The 24,904-nt window shown below is 35.3% G+C and overlaps 4 protein-coding genes across 8 annotated transcripts; 2 read left to right on the top strand and 2 right to left on the bottom strand.

Annotated features, from left to right (window-relative positions):
- Window positions 1-1,112: 1,112 nt before the first annotated feature.
- Window positions 1,113-6,107, bottom strand: LOC7485746 (uncharacterized). Of its 2 annotated transcripts, none has more exons than XM_024609744.2 (5): window positions 4,807-6,107; window positions 4,003-4,299; window positions 3,321-3,500; window positions 2,164-2,382; window positions 1,113-1,754 (listed from the first exon to the last, which is right to left on the bottom strand). In XM_024609744.2, the coding sequence occupies exons 1-5, from the start codon at window positions 5,263-5,265 to the stop codon at window positions 1,347-1,349; spliced, it is 1,563 nt and encodes a 520-aa protein (XP_024465512.2). In that variant the 5' UTR covers window positions 5,266-6,107; the 3' UTR covers window positions 1,113-1,346. The 2 variants fall into 2 exon arrangements, with proteins under 2 accessions (XP_024465512.2, XP_024465504.2); XM_024609736.2 differs by having other exon boundaries at window positions 3,321-3,503; window positions 4,807-6,106.
- A 7,097-nt stretch (window positions 6,108-13,204) lies between these two features.
- Window positions 13,205-16,085, top strand: LOC7465143 (40S ribosomal protein S2-4). Of its 4 annotated transcripts, none has more exons than XM_052448931.1 (3): window positions 13,205-13,976; window positions 14,628-14,813; window positions 15,781-16,085. In XM_052448931.1, the coding sequence occupies exons 1-2, from the start codon at window positions 13,308-13,310 to the stop codon at window positions 14,784-14,786; spliced, it is 828 nt and encodes a 275-aa protein (XP_052304891.1). In that variant the 5' UTR covers window positions 13,205-13,307; the 3' UTR covers window positions 14,787-14,813; window positions 15,781-16,085. The 4 variants fall into 4 exon arrangements, with proteins under 4 accessions (XP_052304891.1, XP_024444669.1, XP_024444676.1 ...); XM_024588901.2 differs by lacking the exon at window positions 15,781-16,085 and adding an exon at window positions 15,221-15,582; XM_024588908.2 differs by lacking the exon at window positions 15,781-16,085 and adding an exon at window positions 15,226-15,582.
- On the top strand, window positions 15,980-16,469 carry LOC18095071 (photosystem II 5 kDa protein, chloroplastic). The gene has a single exon (XM_024588913.2). It carries the CDS (start codon window positions 16,000-16,002, stop codon window positions 16,315-16,317), a length of 318 nt encoding a protein of 105 aa, XP_024444681.1. The 5' UTR covers window positions 15,980-15,999; the 3' UTR covers window positions 16,318-16,469.
- A 695-nt stretch (window positions 16,470-17,164) lies between these two features.
- Window positions 17,165-21,765, bottom strand: LOC7485748 (sulfite reductase [ferredoxin], chloroplastic). The gene is made up of 8 exons (XM_002299867.4): window positions 21,443-21,765; window positions 20,061-20,837; window positions 19,677-19,973; window positions 19,345-19,542; window positions 18,334-18,468; window positions 18,093-18,209; window positions 17,834-17,992; window positions 17,165-17,707 (listed from the first exon to the last, which is right to left on the bottom strand). The coding sequence occupies exons 1-8, from the start codon at window positions 21,626-21,628 to the stop codon at window positions 17,501-17,503; spliced, it is 2,076 nt and encodes a 691-aa protein (XP_002299903.3). The 5' UTR covers window positions 21,629-21,765; the 3' UTR covers window positions 17,165-17,500.
- Window positions 21,766-24,904: the final 3,139 nt, after the last annotated feature.

The following is a 24,904-nucleotide window of genomic DNA, read 5'->3' on the forward strand; positions in this document are numbered from 1 at the left end:
TTAGCCAGTTCATGCAACAGCCCAAAAAACCATACATTGATGTTGTACACCGTCTTCTATGATACCTCAAATAAGCTCCAAGTCAAGGACTATTCTTCCCTTCACTTGGACAGTAGAAACAAATCGGGTATTGTGATGCAAATTGGGCTAGATTCCCAACAATGAGATGATCAATCACTGGATAACTGCATGTTTCTTGGCAAAGCACTTGTGTCCTAAAAAAGCAAGAAGAAATCAACAGTATCAAGATCTTTAGCAGAGGTTGAAGTACAAGCTTATAGCAGCAGTTACATGTGAGCTCACTTGGCTGAGATACTTGCTGAAAGATTTGTGTGTTGTTAATCATGAGCCAACGAAGTTGTTTTGTGACAATCAAGCAGCCTTGTATATTGCAGCAAACCTAGTATATCATGGGCAAACTAAGCAAATTGAGTTGGATTGCCATACAATTCGTGAATGCATTCAAAATAGGGAAATTGAAAAAGTATATGTACAAACAGGAAAACAAATTGCAGATATGTTTATAAAACCTTTGAGGTAAATTGACTTCCATTATCATCTAGGCAAGTTAGGAGCTCTTGACATTCACAAGTCAACTTGAGGGGAGGTGTTAAAGGAAGCAGAATTTATCTCTAATAAGGCAAGATATCACTACACAATATGGTGTGCTAACATCTTAGGCAATAATCTGTCATTGTATATTAGCAGATTGATAGGCATTTATGTTGTAGATTTCCTGATTTAGTTTTCTTCCCTGTATAAAACTCTTGTATTGCAGAGATGTAATAATATACAGAAACAATCTCTTGGCTCACTTATCAACACTATTATTCACAGTAGTTAAGGGAGGGGTTGAAGCTCATTAAATGAGTCTCCGTTGGGGAAAAAAAATCATATCATGCATCTCCATTTTCTTTTTTGGAACAAAATGTTTAATGCATATCATGGCATGACTTCTTCGAAAAAATTTCTGCCGATGTTGATGAAATGCTCCTATTTTTTGCTTGTTTTTGTGTCATTTGCAATGGCATAGCTATGATCATGCTATTGTCACGTTGAAAGCCTCTACTTCTGTTTTTGTATCATAAGTACACAAGTTGACGCACATGAACTTGTGTCAAGCTAGATTTGCATATGTTGGAATTCAAGTTATCATCTTAGCAAATGAATAACATAGTTGGCAAATGTATAAGAAATCCAATAACGAAAACCTAAAGGAGCTGCAATGGTAATTCATGGATCCCCACAGACTAGACATGGACTTCTTCTCTAATTCCGAGTGCTAAGTTTGGCTTTCTCTTACAGTCAATGTAGTTAGATAGGGGGGAGGGGGGGTTGTTGAATTTTCAGAAATTAAACTTTTCCTGCGCAAGGTAGTGCAAAGGGAAAACTGCTCTACTATTTTGCCTCGCCAAGGGAGATGAATTTCCAATATCTCCGAAAGGAGAGCGTTTCGGGGCATCAAGCCCACCGGTGCAGGCGTGTGGCTTTCTTCTTCCATCACTAAAGGCCGCCTTCTGCTTGCGACAATCATCATTGGTATTGCAGTTTTCCTTTAAGCGACAAACCAATACTCGCTTCTCCGTCTCATTTGGAGCGTCCAAAGAAACCGATGGTAAATTTTTAGACCTTGATGTTTCTTTAGCACTTGCCTTCCTCAGCCTCTCGAGCTCAACATGAAGCACAGCTACCTGATTTTGTAGCTCATTTTCCTTGGCTTCAGAAGAGAGGGCTTTCTGTCTCCACTCTTGCATCTGTAAAAAGCCACATTGTTAATTTTTGCATAAATGCAAAATGAAAAATTGACAAGCTTAGGATCAAATGTTTTCGGATAAGCCTTTTACTCTTAACGAAAGGACCTAAAGTCCCATTCTATTCATCTCTCACGGGCTCACTGATTCATGAGCTATCAGCATTCGAAGACAATAACTAAAGAGGCTATTATTGGAGACTGTTCACATTTACTTTTGTAATCCAGACAATGATAGTTGGATCTTTCCGAATGTTTGATGTTGTAGAAATGCAAACTTTGAGGGGGAAATGTGTTCTATAAGACATTTAGAAATAGCCAAAATTGTTCCATTGGGTGGACTCACTGACTAAGAGATATATAAAGAAAGAAGCAAAAAGGAAAAATAGACGACATAGAGCTTGGTTTCTTACAGCAGAATTCAGGGATTGAATCTCAAAATCAGAATCAAGTGCTCGATCTTCCCAAAAATCTCTAGAAGCCTGCAGCTCTTCCATCTCTTTCCTGACTTGCCCCAGAATCCCTTGCATTTGGGACCATTGCTCTGTCTCAGCCCGAACTTGCTCGATGACTCTCCGCAATATAACCTTGCAGCGCCCAGAGCATGCTTTCTCCTCACCGGGCTTTGTCTCCTGCAGGAAAAAGTTTTCGTCAACTTTCAGACAACCACCATTCATAGATTATTTGATATTAAAATCCTACGAAATCAGTGAGCTGACTCAGTTTTTTCTTGTCATTAAATAATCTACTTCACTATCTGACATGTGTTTCCCAGACTTTACTGAAATCGATAACTTTTGTGTAAGAGCGTGTTTATTTTTGTCTTTAAAAAATGCTTTTGAAAATATATCAAGTAAATCGTTTTGATTTTAAAAACATTTTTTCAAAAAAAATATATTATTTTAATATATTTTTAAATAAAAAATATTTTAAAAGAATTATAATTTTAAACACTTCCTTTTAAGTTACTATATACCTTTTAACTTGTAAAAAAATCATAAATATGATTGGTTAGATATAATTTAAATAAAAAATTTATTATAAAATTGAGTCAAAATCTTGATTTAATTAAAAGTTAAGATTTTTAACTTCCAACTTAAACTACATATATTCTTAAAAAAGTTGATTTGAATGATTTTTACCAAATATACCTCTAATTTAAATTCATTTTAACTTATTTTTATCATGAATTATTTATGAAAAAAAATTAAATTATAACTTAAAGTCAAAAATTACTTTCCATAATAAATAAGAAATAAAGTAAAAATTCATAAAAACTCTGTTTGTTTTTGTGTTTTAAAAACATTTTAAAAAAATTTAAAAAAAAATTATTTTTTTTACTTTAAATTAATATATTTTTTTATATTTTTAGATATTTTAATCCGTTGATATTAAAAATAATTTTTAAAAAATATAAAAAATATTATTTTAATATATTTTTAAATAAAAAACATTTTCAAAAACAACTAAACAATTTTATCAAAAACTTTACTTTCACCGTGCTTGGTTTGCTCAAGAAGAGGAAGAGAACAGAACTATTTCCCTTCTGTGTAATATCGTGGAATTTTACCTTGCATGGTTGTCTTGTTGAAGATGAAGGCATATCGGGAAACTCTTTTCTCTTGGAAGTGGAGGCAGAGTTGGTAGCAGAACTGCTGGCTGTAGAGAGCATCGACCCATACTCATCTTCCATTCTCTCTAACAAGCTTCCATTCGACAATCCCTCCATTTTCCTTCTCAGCATCTCCATCTGCTGCACATTGTTTTCTTCTAGAAATTAGCCATTTGCACATGCAATGTTAATTGTGACATAATATAGGAAATTATAGCTGCGTTTCTTAACCAAATAAAAGGAGAGAAGACCGATAGCAAACCCACTAAAAGTGATCCAAAATAATAATTAAAAAAAGAAGTAATTTGCGCTGTGTTCCTCTGTTTTCTTGGCAACTGAACAGGCATATGCTAGTCTCTTTGCTTCAAGAAAACCAGAGCCACATTCATCCGAGTAAAATTGAACTTTTGAGACAGGAAAAAACTCAGCTCGGCTAACTATAACAAAACAAGTTGACTTCATACGAGTGAAGTGTTCATTCGGAATCTAAACAATGGAAGAACTACTAGATTTATTTAGTTGGTCTTCTTCCAACAGAGAAGATAGTATGACAGAAAAGGCCTTACGCAACTCGAACGCGGATGATTAGATGGTATAGTGATCAAATCTAATAGAAAAAAGAGGACAGATTAAACATTACATTGCAACTGTGATTTGAAGCAGAAGTCTCATAGACACTGCAATTTGTTTTGATGGACAAGCTTGCTTCTGCCATCTCTTGGATCTCCTTAACACATATCCCGTCCGATTCTCCTCCGAACTTCTCTAGCCGTCTTCGAAGAATAGATACTTGTCTATCTAAATTACTACACTTTCGACCCTCTAAATCCTTAACTCCTGATCTTCTTTGCAACCTCTCTAGCTTCTCAATCAATTCTTGAATCTCTTCGTCCAATACCATTCTCACATCCTTGCCATCACAAATCCCTTTTCTCACCTGCAAACAAATCACCAAACAAAACTCAGAAGAAAAAAGAAAACGGTCTTGTACATTTAAACAATTTAGTTAGCCCCTAAATTATGTCCTTTAAAAAACAATTCATGTGTTTACTGTTGTTTGGTATCCATTACATTTGCCTTGCCCATGCTTTCTTGGCTTCCAGACAGAGCACTCTGTTTGGCTGCAGAGAGGCTGTCACAAAACTATCCAAACTAGATATAAGGCCTAGTCAACATTAATCAAGAACCTGACACGGGAAGAGAGAATAAAAAAAATCTAGACTAATAGCTGTGCCAGGCCTGCCTGAGTTGAGGCAGAATTAGCCTCAAGTCTCAAGTCTTTTGCTAGAATTTGTCAAGAATCAAAATTATGAACTCTCATACCATTATGTATTGTTGTTTTCTTTACCTTTAATTTTTCAAGAACCAATCACATCATTAAAGATGTTAAGAATCCAAACGAAAGCAGCTACTAAGATTATGAGTTGATAAAAGAATTACTAACAGAAAGCAGAGCTCGAACTGCAGATCTTAGAATCCTCTCCATTTGAACCCTTCTTCTCTCCATCTTCTTGACAGCAATCTCCCTTTCCATCCTTAACAAATTACACTCTGCCCTCAACATCTCAGCTTGGAACCTCCACTTCTCCTCCTCCATCACCACGCTTTCCCTCTCCTCCACTCTCTCCCTCCTCTCTTCCTCGAGGCACTGATCACCCCTGATACCACCAACCATCAAAATTGGCATAGCCCCTCTAGCAAACCCTCTTTCTTGATCAAACAAAACTTCTAACTTCCCCTTCCTGTCTCTTTGTGAACTTGGCTTTGAAGCATTGGACTTTGGCACTTGTTTCCTGCGAGGCCTGCGAGGTAAATGGAGGATTCTTGGTGTTGGTTGGGCCGGTGGGTATTGCCATTTTGGCCTTCTTGATGTCAATGTTGTAATTGTTGATACTTTATCCATGCAAGAAACAACAGCTACTTCACTCTCTCTTCTTCTTCTTCTTTTATTCCTTCTTGGTTTTGAGATACACTTTGGTTTATTGTCAAAGAAGATGGAGGAGTTTGAAGATTTGAACGCAAATAGTACTCCTACAAGCTCATAACAACTTTGCGTTCTATTGGTGGATGCCGGGTAGTGAGTAGGAGAGAGAGTTTGGAGTTCTGAACAGAGATTTTTTAGACCACCAACTTTCCTTTTTGGTTTGAAAATTTACAGGTTGTTTGTTTTATTGTGTAGGAACTGGCCTGCTGGGAAGTGGGTTCTAGTTAAAGTAATAGTCTGGGGCTAGAGAGAGAGAGAGAGGAGTCGGAGTTTGGACTATTGTGACAGAGATATAGTACTCCTGCTAAGCCTTGATTTTGGTTGAGAATTTGAAAAATACTCTCACAATGGTTCATATGAATTGTACCGAAAATGTACCAGCTTGGAATTGAAGAGTGTGATTATCGACTTTTCAGAGGAACCCAGAGAGATCCTGGATGATTATTGACTGCTTACACTATAGGGATTTTCTATTTGAAAAGCAGAGGCTCATACTAAATGCTTTTTAACAGGCAGGCACCAAATCTGTATGATGCTAGCAACCATCCTGTGGGTTCAAACTTGAAAGGGGTTAAGAGAGAGAAGAGAGAAGTTAAGACTACAGGCGTGCAACCTCGTTATGTGGAAGGAACAGAGATTTCAAATGAAAGCTGTGCTGTGAGTGTTTCTTTCTCGTCTGCTCCTCCTGCTGCCTAATTTATTTCGTTTTCTTGGACCTTGTTTTCTTTTAGAAAACTGAGATGTACGTCTAAGTTAGTGAGAAATGCTAAATAATGCAGCATGAATATATATATATATAAATAAAAGAATAAAAATCAGATTTGTGAGAAATAAATGGTAACGTTCAAAAACCTTCACAGAGAACAAGGGTGGGGGGGCATAGCAGTGTCTAGTTTAGCTTCACATTGGAAGATGATTATATTAATCAATATGTAATTAAAGCAGTGCGTGCCGTTAAAGTTCATGTGTTAGTTATTGTTTAATAATTAGACTGATTCTGTTGTTCGTATTTATTTATTAATTGTGGATTCTCTTCCTCAGGGATGATTTTCAAGACTGACAGCCTCATTCCTCCGCCCTCTCTCTCTCTCGCTCGCTGCCTCCCTCCCTCCCTCCCTCAGTGCCCTGACCCATTGCGATTCTCTTGATTCTCCCGTCCTTCTCCATTTTCAAAGAAAAGCACCCAGACCCAAAGAAGCTTTTGTCCTCGGAAATATTAATGCCTTTGCCATTGTAGAGAGACAGAGTGAGACATGCAGCCATGTTTGAATCATCCAAGGGACCCACCTTTTCTGCTCCTCCTTGATTTTTACCAAGTCTTCCTCTTATCTTATTGCTACTTGTGTTTTGACAACTGTTGGAAGCTTGGTGGGGGTGCTCAGTATGATCAGCATGGTGTTTGAAAATACAGTAATAATTATAGTTTAAATTACTTTTTATTTAGAATATATTAAGATAATATTTTTATTTTTAAATTAGTATTATTTTAAAATATAAAAATATTAATATGGTTTTAACTCTATTTTCGAACACTAACTTGTTAAACTGGTCTTAAAAAAATAAAATTAATCTTGATAAGCAAAAATCATTTAAAAAAACACGAAAATAAATTACAAGTATATCCCTAGAGTAATTTGTTTCTGTTCAAGAAACAAGTGAACAGTGGGGCTTATGCACCATTATTCAATTATTATTTTTAATTTTTTTGATACGTCACGTCTAGTTGGCATTTTACGTGGAAGGCAAGTACCTCTTATCATGTAATAAGCACATGGTCATGCCAATTGGGATAGAATATATATATATATATATATATATATATATATATATATATATATATATATATATATATATATATATATATTACTGCAATGAATTAAAACAGTAATTGCAAGCACATTTATCAAGTTGCAAGAGGATACTACGTACATACATTTACATTCAGATGATTTTTCAAAATCAAATATACTCGTAAATGAAATTATTTGGTATTTGGATAGTATTTAATCATTATTTCAAGTCAATATTCTCTCTTTCAAAACTTAGAAAATATATAATTGGTGGTAGAAATCATAGCATCTACAAAATATTTTTTTATTGAAGGTTTAAGTACTTTTCAATGATGAAGTTAATGATTTTAAATTAAAAATTATAATAAAAAAAGTTTGAAAATCTAAAAATAAAAATGTTTGTTCTTGTTTTAGTATAATAAATGTTATGGAAATTAAAGTATGAGTGACTGGAAAAAAGAAATTGTGAACCATTTACTTGGATAGTTCAGAGATATTTATAATTCCTGAACTTTGTTGTTTTGATGCAATTGAGGGGTTGGAGTATTAGAAAATAATATAAGTCATATCTTGAAACCTCATTTAATAGCTTAAACTATTGGGTTGAAATGGTTCTTTAACATGGTATCAGAGCCTTAATGACCAAGCGGTCACGAGTTCGAATCTCACCATCCTTATTTATTTGATAAAAATTAAACACAAGATAATGTGAGCACCTGCACCTTCAGGGGGTATATTAGAGAATAATATAAATCATATCTTGGAACCTTACCTAACAGTTTAAGCTATTGGGTTGAGATTGTTCTTTGAAATGGAGAATCATTTTCTCCTAGTGCCATTAATGAGGTACAAATATATCTTTCACATCATTAATAAGATGAAAATGTAGTAGGTCTTTGAAAGATCTTTTTATATACCTATAGATATTAGAGACAATTATTCCTAACATGAATAGTACTTCATGTTAAAAATCTTAAGAATAAAAACTCTAATATTAGTTTATAACGATCCTTAGACCAATTAGACTTGGTACTTAGCTAAATAGAGTTGAGTCTGACAACTCACTATGCTTATTTAGGCTCCGTACGTGACTGAATTCAAGTTTATTGAACCTGACAAGTTGTTAGATTCATACTTGTTTGGACTCAAAACATGATTAAATATAAATATATTAAGTTTGACAGTTTACCGAACTCAAGTTACCCTTCTATTATCAATTTTGTTATATAGAATCTTAAGTTTTTTTCACAAAGCGTCAAGAATACCGATCGATTCATCTTGTAACTTCATATGCAGTGTAAATTAAATCTTGCCGTTGTGGGATTTACTATACATGCAGTGTTTCAATTCAAAACAAACCTCAGTGCTGAGTAATTTAAATATAATCCAGCGCAATAAACAAAGCTAAGACATGGTTAATTAATTTATTCTCTTAATTATATATAGTACTTTTAGTCTTTTAAGATGTTACTTGTCTGTAATCACTTGGTATTAATACAACAAACCTACAGCATATTTTGCATGTCTAGATACACTCAAGTCAATGTCATTTTTTAACAAAGCATGTGGCAGTAGTTTATTGGACACAAAGAACGATTTTGTCGTTTATCTTGGAGCTCATGCTCTTGTCCTCTCTCTTCTTCTTGCTCAGAGCCAAGGTAGCTGGGAATCTCCATCATCCCCTCGTTGATATATATATATATATATATATATATATTAGCTTGAAGCAAGATTTACGTAGACTTTTGAATGTAGTTCTGAGATTCTTGTGGAAAATCAACATTTTAGAAGGAAAAAAAGAAAAAGAAATTGATTCTCAAAATACAATATCACAACTAATTGTATGTTAATTATTTAATTTGTATAGATTCAGTACTACTATGAGCAAATAAAAACTCAGTATTTGTGCAGTGTGCAGAAGCAGTAGGTCCTCTGGGCCCATAAAGTATCTTCTCTGCTTCTAAAGTGATAAAAGCCACAAAACACAACACGACAAACTCGTTCCACAACTACCTACTTTAAATTTACTTTCACAGGTTACCCAACGCTAGCAATATTCAAAAAAAAATTAAATAAAAAACAACAACAACAACACGTGAGAAAGTCATCCATCATAGACATCCGAGACAGCCTTGGCTAAAAAGTTTTTCTTTGTTAACGGGCTTCATGCAAATTTATATTTATTTGTTTTTTAAAATATTTTTTAAATTACAACCATATAAATTACTACAATATAATTTATTGCATTTATATTTTTTGTATTTTTCACAAAAAAGCATTGTTTACATGTAAATTGATATATAAATTAATTGGTTTTTTTACTAATTTAACATGCAACAACAACTTTAATCACAATTTTAAAGAAACACTTATTATTATTTTTTTAGAAGCATTTTCAATCACAATTTTAGCCAAACACTTATTTAAATCAAACACATCACAATAAAAAATGGTTTTTCAAAATCAATTTTTTTAAACCACAAAAGCTATCACAAAAATAAACGCACTTAGAGCTGGTTGATTAGTTTGTACAACCAAGTTGGTTGATTATTTTGGTGTATTGAAGCAAACACTTATTATTATTTTTCAAGAAGCATTTTCAATCACAGTTTTATCCAAACATATATTTAAATCAAACACGTCATAATAAAAAGTGTGTTTTGAAAATCAATTATTTTTAAACCACAAAAGCTACTACAAAAATAAGCGCATTCATAAAGTTAGTTGATTAGTTTGTACTGTCAAGTTGGTTGATTATTTTGGTGTGTCAAGTTGGTTGATTATTTTGGTGTACTTAAGTAACACCACAATGGAAAGAGAGAAGTTGGATTTACACAAAGAATTATGGTCCATAAAAAGTTAAGCAACCAATCCAATATCATATAATGACAACATGGTAATAAGATCTAGACCAAGCTCAAACCTCAATTCTTGAAAAAGCCCAGATAGATCTTGTAAAGCCCAAAAGGAGGGGTGAAAACAAAAGCTAATAAGGCCGAACATAAATATTAGGATTGTCAAAAATATTTTTTTTAATATGACACAAAAAATACAATTCAAACTAGGATCATAAAAATAGATAGTAAAATTATAAGTAAATTTTCTTAACTAATTATATAGACATTTCTAGCCGAGTAGTAAATAACAATATAGCATATTTAAGACAAAAGTGAAATAAACAATATAAAAGTTCAAGTACCTTAAAGTACATGGTTCAAATTAAAATCCATATATAGTTTATGTAACCTAAAAATATAATCCAATACAATTATGTTCATAAATTTTTATTAACTAACAATTATGTCCATAGATTTTAATGGTTCAAAACATGAGGCTTCATTATAAACATCAGTTTTTTCTAGCTGCAATAACTTGATTGTCTGTCAGTTGTCACAAGGCTAGATTTTCAGTTGTATTCCAAGTTTAGTGGAATAGATTGTTCAGAGTATTCCAAGTTTCAAATTCATTCTATTCAGTTTAACTCAATTGGAAACAAAGCAACAAGTAATATTGGCATGCATTGACATCCATATGAAAACTAGTTTTCTAAATAATTCATCCATGTAACTGGATCATTCAATTCATACTCGAAAAACCTTGCACCCTCCAATTAGATGTCTATAGAGTAAATTTTTTTTATATAATTCATGTTTTTTTATTAGTTTGTAGGACCTTCCTAATTAATGAGCTAAAAATCTTTTACTCAATACAAAATGGAAAATAAAAAATTAAAACAGTAATAGAGCCCATAAACAAAAAATGAAAATAAATTCTCAAGCAGATTAATAAGTTTAACCTAATTGAATACCAAATCGACACCTTTTCAATTCATAGCCTAAAGGACTCGGGAATTCATTGGAAAGCTTGTCAATCTTCTAATGTTATTGGTTAGACTTGGAATCTTCCTTAATCAGTGTACAACTCAATTGTTTAGAATAAACCATATGCCTCGTTTACTTCTTATAAACACCCAACCTATTTTGTCTTTTTTGTTGATCTTTAGGTTATATATTTATATTTTTATATATTTTTTAATGATAACAATAATATGAGAATTAAACTAATAATATATTGGTTGAAAATAAGTTTTAAAGATATTTATACAAGCATTATATCAATAAGCATGAAGAATTTCATGAAGAAATCAAGAAGAAGTAAAAAAAAAGCATATTGAAGACTTATAATTAAGTGTTTATTTTAGTGTTTTATGTAAATCTTATATCTTATCTTATCTTGATAACACAAATTAAAATGAATGCACACACATTCATCATGCATACATTTAAAAGGATTGATTAAAAACCTAATAAACAGTTCTAAGAATTCACCTTGGTTAAAATTGATAAAATTAAAATTATGCATGAACCAATTGATCATTTGGCCTGACCAAATAAATTGGTCAATCGTTTGTTCATCCATAGTGAGCACCTGAGAATTATACAGGAACTGGTTGATTAATTGACTTGACTAATTTAAACCGATCAACCATTTCGGTCATCAATAGAGCTATAACTGCTATAAACGACTAGTTTTTACTAAAAAAAAAAACACACACACACACACATATAGTAAGAGAATGCAAACCTATATGATATACAAGTTATTCTAGGTGTAAAAACACTACAAATTCATCAATAATTGATTATACTCTAATTGATGTTATTAAACCTTCATATTCTAGCACAAGATTATTTAATATCATTCTCACCATACTTAAACACCTTCAAATCCTTTAAATATTATCTTGTAAGATTTGAGATATTAAAACTTTCAATTGTATTATCTACTATATCGATAGAGTTATTTGTGATAACAAAAATCATACTTATAAACCTTTGAGAGTTAGGTATAAACTCTTGGTATTAATGAGCTAATTTCACCGAGAAAAAATCTTGAAAATGACATGTCTTCAAGTGAGAAAAATTTTTGTGTGGATTTATCAAGTGATGAAATATCTTCCAGTGACGTGAAATTTTGGTGTAGATTCATCAAGTGGCTATTGTACTTTTGAACCTGGACTTGTGAAAGAATACAATACTCAAGTACGATTTATTAATTGAGATGTGGGTGTAGACTTGTCGAACCATGTTAAAAACGAGTTTGCAAATTCTCTCCCTTATCTCTTTACTTTAAACACTTTAATTATATTGTTAGTTATTGTGTTTTTTTGAATTAACTTGCATTGTTTGTTAATAAAAAGGATATACTTAATTCACCCTTCTTATGTGTTATAGTTGCTTTAATCCTATAAAAACCTCTCATACACCGAAAAATCAAGAGCAGGAAGAAGCAATGGCAATGAGACATAATGCTATTATCCAACATTCCATGCTTGATCTACTATAAAAAGAAAGGGAAAAGGAGTGTACCTGTCGAGCTTAGAGGGAAAAAATCCATAGCTATTAGGCTACCACTTACCATTTCCTTGTAAGCTGAGAGGAGGAGAAATGGATGATGAGTTGAGAGGAAGGGACACTAGGGTAGAGAAAGGAAAATATATACAAAACATCATCTTTAATAGATAAAAAATAGGAATGGAATAGACAATAAAATTTTTGATAGTCAAACTCATAAACTCGTATATAAAATCATAATTTCACTTGATTCAATCCAATTTTATCGATTTTATCTAATTTAATTTTTTTATTTTTCAATTAATTTTTTACGATAATGACTCATAAAATCACGATTTTGATAACCTTGATTTGCACTTGGAAAAAAGATAAGAGAGAGAGAGAGAGAAGAAGTATAAGAAGGATGAAAGTGTAACCTGACATGGGCCAGAGAGTAGATGGGCCTGGCATGAGAGATTGTGCGGTATAAGAGATATATTAGTAGGGTGAGCGTACCGTAGGTTCACCCTAATTACCAAATGTTTCGAAAAGTTTTGGAAAATGGGTAATTACTTGATTTTTTTTAGGATACTTATACCAGCCCTGAGCCCTCCACTCTCTTCTTCTTATTATGGGCCATCTCAATCTTAAGCCCATCACTTGCACCAAATAATTTGCAGCCAAGCCCAATTGCTAACCCAAACCAAAATAGAAAGAAAGAAAACCCTAAATAAAACACACATGCACAAATATCTAAAACCCTAGCCGCCGCCGTCATCTCTGTTCTCCTCCTCCAAAAACTACATCGCCTCCACACACCAACCCTAGTTTTGCAATCATGGCAGACAGAGGAGCAGGAGGAGAACGGGGAGGCGACCGTGGAGCCTTCCGCCGTGGATTCGGCGGCCCACGCGGAGAACGCGGAGGACGAGGTGGTCGCCGCCGTGCTCGCCGTGATGAGGAGGAAAAATGGGTCCCAGTTACCAAGCTTGGCCGTCTCGTTCGCGACGGAAAAATCCGATCTCTCGAACAAATCTACCTCCACTCACTCCCAATCAAAGAGTATCAAATTATTGACACCCTTGTTGGACCAGGCATGAAGGATGAGGTCATGAAGATCACTCCGGTTCAGAAACAAACACGTGCCGGTCAAAGGACTAGGTTTAAGGCCTTTGTGGTTGTTGGTGATGGGAATGGACACGTGGGTTTGGGAGTTAAGTGTTCGAAGGAAGTGGCGACTGCCATTCGTGGGGCTATTATACTGGCCAAATTGTCGGTTATTCCTGTGAGGAGAGGGTATTGGGGTAACAAAATTGGGCAGCCACATACTGTGCCTTGTAAGGTTACTGGGAAGTGTGGGTCTGTAACTGTGAGGATGGTGCCTGCTCCTCGTGGTGCGGGAATTGTCGCGGCTAGAGTGCCGAAGAAGGTGCTTCAATTTGCTGGGATTGAGGATGTTTTTACGTCTTCCAGAGGGTCTACTAAGACTCTTGGCAACTTTGTCAAGGTTTGATTTTTATTTTTTTTAATCAGTTTAATATGTCTGCCATTTTTGTTTATAATTCCTTTGATTGAGTTAATTTGGTTTCGTGGAAATGACTGATCATATTTGTTGACTCTACTTATTGGTAGAAGTTGAGAGTCTCCTGCCTCTCTTCCAATAGTCTTTTGCCCTTCATGTTGTGTTCATGTGTCATCTCAATGAATTCTTCTATATATGTATTTTTCACTTTGGTAATTAAGTTTTGTGTACTTAAGTTGTATGTTTGTTATGTTTCTTCAATAACGTAGTATATTAAGTGATGTTTCCTTGTTGCTACAAGTGGAATGTTTTGCTTGTGTTTGATCCTCAAGTGTGTTTCTGGAGGCAGTCGTTAGTTGGCAGAGTGGGTTAAACATGGCTTTGCCTTTTTTCTTTGTCATTGTTTATGAATATTTTGACATTGTTGAAACCTGGAAGAGTGGCCTGTGAGTGCGTATGCAAGATTTCCTTTTACTGAATTGTTTGGTATTCCTATCTTGCCAAAGCCAAAAGTTCTCTGCAATGAAATATTTATTTTTGATGATGCGAGACAATCCTATTTGTTCTGGTTAATTGCATCTTTTTTTTCTTTTATCAATCGATTGAATTAGTTGATGGATGTATTTTGTGATGCAGGCCACTTTTGACTGTCTCTTGAAAACCTATGGTTTCTTGACTCCTGATTTCTGGACGGAGACTCGCTTTATCAAATCTCCTTTCCAAGAGTTCACTGATCTACTAGCAAAGCCAACAAAAACCCTTGTCCTTGAAGATGTGGAGAGAGTGGAGGCCTGATTGGAGCTAGGAATTCTGAAAGATGAGGTCATATGTCCAAGAGTAGTATGAATTGCTTAATAGGTTGTTAGGGCTTCAAACATGTGATCTTTTTTGTCATGAATTTTTGATTTTTTAAAAGAAAAAATTATTTTTTTGACCAACTTGGATTGGTTTACGGTTAACATCAGTTTAATGCTATGTTTTTTCCGTAATGCACCCTATCTGTGTTGTGTTTTATTTAAATTTTGCTGCCTCTGGTGTTTTTGTTGTCTCTCCAATCATAAGCAAAAAATCTCTACATAAAGATTAATGTGGTAAAGTGATGCAAATCGAAGGACCATTGCTTGTATGCTAGAATACTCGCTGTGACATATTCAAATAGAAAGGATTATTTTCTAGCTTCTGCGGTTGTAAACAGTTCATTTCTTATAATTTTGAGATTTTTGTTGCAGTAAAGTTTGATGTTGGGAGAACATTGAAGGCTGGAATTAGGTTTGAAAAGAAACATGAACAGAACAATAGAGCTGCTTCAAGAGTAGTGATTTCTAGGTTTCAAGTGATTTTTTTTTTAATTTTCGAGTGCTGATTGAACACCGACAGATGCATTTGGGCGCAACAAATAGTTATCAACAGCTCTAATATTGATCTTGCTCTTGTTGGAAATAATGAATGATCTGGATCTAGGTGCTTCAAATCCGTTCGACATGGAATTTTGTAATAGGGTGAAACAACTCGCTTTTTTCTAGTTTCAGAGCGATGTATTGTGCGACTGTATCATCCTGCTATAAAATTATGAGCATGTCATTCGAGGCTATTGGATTTCTCTCTTTTTGTCCATTTTTATATAAATTTTGTTGCTTTTTCTGCAGTATTATGATTTCTTTTCCAGGCCCAAAATTTGAAGCCTCAAGTGATGTCCTGGGGAACGAATGTTAGCAATTTACCAAAGATTACTTTTCCTTCCATGTTTTGAGTTCGAGATTAGCTTATTGATGTCCACTACTGACCACAGGGCCTCGTAACCACAAATTCTGGCAAAGATAAAGCAACACGTGGCACTAATCCATTCGTGCAAACACTCTTTGGGATAAGGAAATGGATGATGGTCTCCCATCAAGCCCTTTGAGCCATTTGAACTCCTAAACTAATAATAGTTCAATCCATTCTTTAGGTGCCTAGTCAGAAACAAACACTCAGCAACAGAGAAGAGCAAAGAACTTGCAGAGCAGAGATGGCATCCATGACCATGACAGCCTCATTCCTAGCTGGTTCAACCATGGCGAAACAGCCTTTGACAACCCCGCGCAGAGGGCTCATTGTGGCCAAGGCCTCAAGAACCACAGAGGGAGTCAACGTGGAGATGAAGAACAAAGAAGAGAGTAGCAGTGGGAGGAGGGATTTGATGTTTGCAGCTGCAGCTGCTGCGGCCTACTCCATTGCCAGAGTCGCCATCGCTGATGAAGAACCTGAGCGAGGGACCCCAGAAGCTAAGAAGAAGTATGCTCCTATTTGTGTCACAATGCCAACTGCTCGCATCTGCCGCAAGTGACAATTTGATGTTTTATTTTATGCTCGTTGATGTTTGGATTATGAATGTAATGTAAAAGTCGCACTCACTTGTATGCTTTTATTGGAGAAGTCTCCTCCTTTCAAACCTCCTCTTCTCCATCTATGTTTCATTTTATAGAACCCAATTCCTCAGACCCAACCTCCTCCTTGTCTCTCAATTTAAGGTTGCTCAAAAGGACTAAAGGCGTTTACGAACCTTTTATTTTTCAAGGTACAGCGTAGGGTTACCTCCTACCACTCGGGAAACACCTTTTCCGATCACAAGCGAACAACTCGACTTTCCCTTCAATTTAGGTTGTCAAAATTATTACTACCAAATAAAACTTCGATACAAATTATCACAACAAACTTCCATTTTTCTGTAGCTGAAATGGTTGCCTTAAGATATGGCCTATGGAGGTTAACTTCACCTTCCAGAAACAGTTGATCGAAACTAGAAAGGAATATGACACTGCCGACCTCAATTATCCAGGAATTCAAAACACTATCCGATCCCGAGAGAGAGAGACACAAAAATGGGAACATCAAATACTCGCAATTTCCAATTTTAATCCAAGAAGAGCTAGTTCTACTTCCGCACCCAAAAAATAAAGAATCAAGAAGGGTGGGGTCTAGCAGCAAGGGCTAGTCCTCCCCTAAGACGAACACGGTTCGAATCCTTGCTGGTAGTGGAACCTGCTTTGAGGTGCCCGAAGATGCCGCGAAGAGGATTAGTCAGGGGCTAGAGAATATCCTGGTACAATAAAAAAAAAGAAAAAAAGAAAAAACATTGCATTGCATTGCATGACGACACAAAACGGAGGTTTCCCACGAGCTTTTCCACTCCATTATCTAGAACCGGTACTTGTTGCATAATTCTTGGAAAGTAAACTGAAAAACATGTCCATGATTACATGCATGGAAAAGAGATTTTATCAGTGGAAAAATAAGTGAAAAACACTCAACAAACATTCACTTAATAAAATTCAAGCCCGTGTAAAATACAGGTCTTGTGAAAAAAGCCTAAACAAGCAAAACTGGGATACGACACTGACACTTAGCACCATGCATTGCAGCTGTTACCGACCAATAACAGCTCAGAAGACTTAGAAAGAGAGACTGTTCCACAATCACCCCAGCCATTTTGCCAGGCAATAAGATTGCGGAGGATATACATAGGTAACTCATTCTCCTTTCTCGTTTTGCTGAGTTGCAGCATAATTGCGAATAACTTCCATGGCCAACTGATGAGCAGTTTTGTTCTGCAATTTTGCAAGTTCATCCATTTTTTCATATGTATCCTTGTCAGTAAAGAGCCTCAGGTTGTATGTAGGTCGTGTAGCCACCACACCATCCCATTTATCAACCCACTCTTGAAGCATCTCAAATCCCTGATAAAAATAATCGAGTCAATACTAAGTGACATTTTCAATGGGATTGGATAAATTTCACAAGCTAACTTCTCCTCAAATGGGTCGAGAGATGCTAATTTGCAAGGTAGTAAACTCTATACTCACCACACGGTTTGTGAAGTCACCAAATGATTCTTTGGATTGTCTTTTCCGTTTCCAATAATAAAACAGAGGTTCCAAAACCTTTTCAAGGTCATGAATCTTAACCTTATTCATGAAAGTTCTTGCTATTGAAGTTTGATTGGGCGTTCCCCCAAGCCAAATCTGTTTGAAAACAACGTGAATGGTTCATTATGTTTTCCTTTAATTACTGATAAAAAAAAGCGAATGAGAAAGGAAGACATCAATGGAGTCCTTGGTATACCTGGTAGCTATTAGGACCATCACCAACAAATCCAAGTTCAGCCATGTATGGTCTGGCACAGCCATTGGGACAGCCAGTTGCCCTTATTACCACAGATTCATTGTATTTAAGACCAACCTGAAATCACAAAGAACTACCTGTAAATGAGGTCTCGATTTCCATTTGCATGGAATTGACAATTCAGCACTTTCATCTATAAATGCTTGGTACATTTCTCACGAACTTGTTTGAATGGACATACCTTCTCAAATACAGCTCTAACACGCTTGAGGATGTCAGGCATTCCCCGTTCAGCTTCAGTGATTGCCAATGGGCAAAGTGGAAAGGCTGGACAAGCCATTGCAGTCAAATTGAGGGGGTCCACATACTTGGGTTGCTGTGCAGGAGCGATATTAATCAAAACCACAAAAATGAAGAAAACAAAACTAAACTAAACAAGTAGAACGAAAACCTAGCTAACCAAATAGACATTGTAATAACCTCAAGAAATTCACTATTTGCCAACTAAACTGCAGCAGAACCATTCAGACAGTAGTAGATGAATGTGTGGAGCAAGAAACAGTCATGTTAAGTGGATCCTTTTGACAGACCATGCAAGAATGTTGTTACAGACTTTAAATGTCAATTACCATTGCAAAAGGTTTGCCTGACAGATCGACTGTTGACATGACATGTGATTATTATGTCCATTACATTGAATAATAATTCTGGAAAGTGTCCACTGATAAATTGATACCAACGAGTGACTATAAAATAGTCTTTAGCAAACTTAACTATTAGTTAAATGAAGGCATCGTGAGATTTAAAAAAAAGACCTTCGCTCTGCCATTTGATTGGAAAAATAGATGAATAACAGGGAAAGAAATCCAGATATTGTGATGGCATGGTTTTTATAACAGTTCAACTCCATGTTAGGTTTCCAATTGTGTGCTAATTCCATCTAAATCATAATGGAACCATCTGATGAGACCTAACCAATTACAACCTTAAATGAAATTGTTTCTTTTAAATATGAAAGCACAATATCAGATCCTTGCTTTAGTTCACAAACAGTTTCATAATCGATCCACTTTAACAATTCACTAAAAATTAAGAAGTTCAATTATACAAATTCTAACACCCAGTCTCAAGGAACAAGAAAATGATATATGCGTGGTCATATTTATCAATGAACTTAACTCTGAGAAAAATTTCACAGTCACAGAATACACAGACAGAAAATAATACAGACATCAAAAGAAAAAGGTCTTACCAGCAAACCAGCCTGTGCAAGAGCTGTGGTGATGGGGTGCTTCCATGCTTTGCGAATACCACACAAGATGATGTTCTGGTTTGGTGTGAGACGTACATCCAAATTGTACTTCTCTATTATTTCCCTTAGCGTCGCCTTCATTTTACCCCCAACACGACCACTGTCAACATGGAGCCCACAAAACAACCCGCCATCACCCTACCAATAAATTTCAATCTATCAGTAAGCAGAAAAGACAATAATAAGAAAATGTGTGATCCAAAGCAGGATAGGGAAAACACTTTAATGTGATGAGACAGAACGCAACATGTCACTTATAAATTTGGGCTAACCTGCTCATGCCATCCCAGGTAACTTTTAAACTCCCACTCCGGCAATTCACGGGAAGGCTCAAATTTCCTCCCATAGTATTGCTCCACAACACTTCTAAACTTCTCAATTCCCCAGGAGCTTATCAAATATTTCATCCTGCTGTATTTACGATCATCTCTCCTCCCATTTTCTCGTTGAGTTACAACAATAGCTTTAACTGCATATAAAATGTCCTCCTTTGGTACATAACCCAATGGTTCTGCCAACCGAGGAAAAGTGGTCTCTAGTCTATGAGTTCTTCCCATACCACCACCAACCTGCATTGAAAATTGTAAGAAACAAAAGGCTGCAGGCAGTAAAGAAGAAAAATGAGGACTGCTGAGTGTATATTAATCTAGTCTTACATATAAGTTAAACCCCTGAGGTTCGCCATCAGCATCGGTAACCACAACCACACCAATGTCATTTGTGAGAACATCCACAGAGTTATCTGTTGGCACAGTGACAGCAATTTTAAACTTCCTAGGCAAGAATTGAGTTCCATAGATGGGCTCCGGTGAATCAGGGAAGTTTGTTCCATGAGAATTGTCATTGCGGGCCTTCACTACCTCTGGAGGTTCTGCTGACATGATTTTCTCTCCATCCACCCACATATCATAGTAGAAACCAGACTGGGGAGTTAGAAGCGCAGCAATGTTATCAGCCGTTTGCTGTGCAAATTGGTAATCTTTTCTCGCAAATGGAGCAGCAGGGGCCAAAACATTCCTGTTCAGATCACCACATGCACCAAGAGTTGAACCCATGCTATGTACAATGCTGCTCATCACAGTCTTGAGGTTCTTCTTTAGAACACCATGGAGCTGAAATGTTTGTCTGGTTGTCAATCGGAGAGTTCCAATTCCAAACTGATCAGCAAGATCATCCATGGTCAAGTACAACTTGTTGGGGACTTTCCCGCATGGGTTCTTTGTACGAAGCATAAAGGAGTAGGATCTCCCCCCTCGTTCTTCTCTGTTATACTGCTGGTAACTCCCATGGAACTTGATTAGTTGTATAGCAGACTCGTTAATGTTTGGGGCATCAGTGAGCAACTCCTCATTAAGAGGGTACCTGATAAAATTGCTGTGTTCTTTAATAATTTCAACCTTACTACGCTTCGTCTCTGTTTCCGGCTTTACTGGCTGCCCACAAAAATCGTGCAAATTACAAAAAAGAAAAGAAAAGAACTTCACAAACTTTTATCAATAACTATCAACATTCATCTCATTCTATTCAAGAAACTGCCTTACAATTCTTTAATGTTACTAATAAACAAGTTCACTAAGGAAAACCTAATTATAATTATGTTGAATCAGGAGCATTTCCATTTCGCGGGTTCCAAACACCTTCCTTTTCCTCCCAAATTTACTTAGCACCACACATTTACAAAGAAATTCAACAACATGACATGATTCTGAAAGATATTTCGATGTACGGCACCTGAAGTTTAGCTTTTATATATTTTAAATCGTAGAAAGGACACCACCAGATTGAAAAGAGTAAAAAAGTGAAAACAAACAAGACTTTTCTCCTTACTTTTGACGTTATCTCTTTCCTCAGCATCAAACAGAGAGAAGCGAGATTCAAATAAGCAGCATTCGATAAGGAAAAAAAAAAGACTCAATCCAAACAGATCAAAACTAAACAAATTAATTATCCTTTATTTTTTCTATATTTCCTTTTGACCATCAAATTCAGAAAACAAACCATAAATAAGAAGAAAAAAAGGCAGTGGGAGAAATCTCACCGTAGAGACAGCTTTAATAAGCGAATTAGGTCTGGAAGTTGAGGACGAAACTGGATAAAAATTGACACGTCTCCTACTCAAACCAACTGGATTCCAACTCCTCAGTCCATCAAAACTCCCTATCTCAATCTTCACCTCCTTCAACACTGCAGTATTAGCTGCACCAAGCGAAGCAGCCGCCGCCATCCGTCTCTCTCTCTCTCTCTCCAACAAAGAAACAAAACCCGAGATAACGAGAACCAAAAGAGTAGTAGAGAAGCAGAGAGGCTGATATTATGTGGAGACTGGTGAATGGAGAAGATAGTAATATAAGCGAAAGCTTTAAAACCGTGAGTGGCTGTATTTTTTATTTTTTATTCTATCAGGTTGGTGGTCTTTGCTATTATGCGCCGTCACGTGCCTGACATGGGTATCTTATAACTGGTGACTCTCCTGTATTTCCACGCGCTTGTCCACGCTCTCACATAACATGACGGAATTTGCTATGTGGATTGTGGATGGACTGGGAGAGAGAAGCGTGGTTCGAGGCGCGTGGGGGAGTAGAAAGGACAGAAATGCGAAGCAAAACCAAAGTTGGATTCCATGGTTGATGAACGTGGACGGGATTACATTGGTGATGCTAAGAATAAAATGAATAATAATAATAATAATAATAAAAAGGTGGTCAAATTAGGGACTGACTGCTGTGTAAATACTATAATAAATAAATAAAGTCACGGAGAATAATGATAAACGGAGCCGAGCAAAGCAAATTGAAGTTTTGTTTTCGCCAAGAATGGCAAACTCAAATTTTGATCTTCCTTGCAGGGCAGCAAGTAGTAGTATTAATGGATTGGGGCCGGCCGCTGCCCTCTCAATTTTTTTCTTAACATGATGCAATGTTTTTAAAAAAAGTAAAAAAAGAAATCAAGATTTTGTATTTAATACTTTTGGTTAACTTAGATAATAAGAATAAAAAATTACGACTACAAAAAAAATTGATGAAGTAAAAAAGATTAAAAAAAAAAAACCCTTGAATCAAGCATGTTCGAGTTAGCTTGTCAAATCTATGACCTGATCGTGCCGTCGAGAGCATGTTAAAAAAAACTATAAGGTCAATTATCGAATAACCAAATACTCAATAGTAAAATTGAAAAAAAAATATTTAATTAAAAAAATATGAGTCAATCCAGGTTAATCCGCTAACCTTACGACCATGGACATAGAATTGTTAATGATGGATAAATATTTCTTACAAATGTATTAATGTGGAATAAATATATCTTACACATGTATTAATTTGAGATAAATATCGTTGACATAAATATTGATAAGTAACAAATATCTCTTACACGTGTATTAATAAGATGGAAATGTGGTAAGTCATGAGAGATTTTTGCACACTTAAAGGTGTAGTAGAGATTTTTACAAATCTTGAAAAGCCTGCGCAAGGTCATAAAAATTAGGTTCGGGGGGTTGGGCCCGGGTCATGCGATTGAACCCGAGAGGGACCTAAATGGGCCTGGGTGCGTTGGTTTGGTAACTTATAGGCCCAAACGTGTCGTCTAGGCCCACAACACCCATGCTTGGGCGCTAGGCTCGAGAGAAGCCCCGACCCCATGGGTGGTTGGGCCCATTAAATTTGGTGTAAGCCAACAAATATTTTTTTGGGAAATATTGAGAAATTTTGATCCATAAATAGCCTCTCAATTCTTTGTGGTATTGTTTTAGACTTAAGAAATATACATGTTTTCTTCAATGGAGTCCTTTATTTTTCTCCGTTTGAGAAAAATAAGGAATATCTTGAGGTACTTCGCTAGAGTATTTACTTGTAAAGTACCATCATAAGTGAAAGAATGCTCATTCCAGTTGGAAAAACACCTAGAGAAACACTTTAATTTCATCCTTAAGGATTTGCAAAAGGTCATGACATATGTCACCAATCCGACCAAGGATCATGAAGACCTCTCACTATATAAGAACTTCCCTTCATTCCATTTCATTTCACATTTGAAGCTCCACTTTCTAAAACTTCTCTTTAACTTATTTTGCTAAGGTGTTATGACGTGTGAAGTGTGTTCTTGGTGGAGAGTAATCGTGTAAAGTGTAAGACCCAAAATCAGCCCAAACTCAACCCTAAGTCAGCCCAAACTCAACCTAAGTTAACCTAGGTATATAAGAAAAAGTTGCAAGGGGATTACTTTTCTCTTTTCTAATTCTTATGGCCATCATAACCCTCTCTCCATCAAACCAAGAATTTCAGTTTATGATCTTGAGTTTTTCGGATTCAAGAAAGGTTGAAGTAGCAAGTAAGTGATTCTCTCTCTCATATTACTTTCGATTATGGTTTGTTTATGGAAATATTAAAGAAGATAATAGGTTTTATAAGGATTTGAAGTTTATTTTGTTAAGATTAATTCATGATTATTAAGGGTTTAATGTTAAGTGATTGATTTTGAGTATGTTGTTAAAAATAAGGATTTATGAGTTGATTTGTTTAAATTGATTTTTTTTTATGGGTTAAGAAATCCATTTCAACCTTGCTGGAAAATCTGGACAGAATGGTCTTGAGGTTGAAGATGACAAAATTTTATTGTGGTCATTGATTTATGAAAATTACAGTTTAGTCCCTAAACTTTGAAAAAATATAATTTGACCCTTGATATGTTTTTTGAGATTCTGGACTGTGTTATTATGAGGTTAAGGATGATGAATCTCAGTTTGATGATTGATTTGGAATATTTTCAGTTTGGTCCCTTAATTTTAGGGATTTAAATTTTAGTCCCTGAACTTTTAAAAAATTACAATTTGGTCCCTTGTTTGTTCTGGACAGAATTGTGGATGGTTTATGGGTGAAATTTCAGTATGATTATGTATTTACAGTTTGGTCCAGTTTTGGTAAAATTATGTTTTGGTCCCTGTTTTGGAAAATTATCATTTTAATCCCTAAACCTAGAAGACTAAACCTGGTTTTCTTTCATGCATTGGAATCTTTTATTTGTGTTTTTTTTTAGTATATTTCATATATTTTTTGTAGGTTCTCCTAAAGATTCTCAATAGGTTTTTCGGATCTTTCATCTTATATTCTTTTTAATCTATATTTTTCCGGGTGAGTGGGAAAATCTTTAATATGCATATAATATAAATAAATATGTATGTTGATTATACGATGAGTAAAACTAGTTAATTTCTTGAATATTTATATATATTGCTTTATTTCCCGAGTACTCATTTATTCTTGAATTTGCACTCGCAATCTGTCGAACTAAATTCTATTTGATATGATATACATTTCTTTGATGATTTTGTGGATATCTATTATACCTCGATATAGGACTTGTCAGAAACTCCATGCTAACAGAGAGTAGTTAGTCTATGTGCACATAGTATTCTATATACATAGCTGGTGAAAGAGGCATCAACCTGTGACGACTAATCATCCCACAGTAGTCACCTTCGGGTGTCATCTGATCTCTGACATGT

Source organism: Populus trichocarpa, chromosome 1, assembly GCF_000002775.5.
Source record: "Populus trichocarpa isolate Nisqually-1 chromosome 1, P.trichocarpa_v4.1, whole genome shotgun sequence".
Taxonomy (NCBI): Eukaryota; Viridiplantae; Streptophyta; class Magnoliopsida; order Malpighiales; family Salicaceae; genus Populus; species Populus trichocarpa.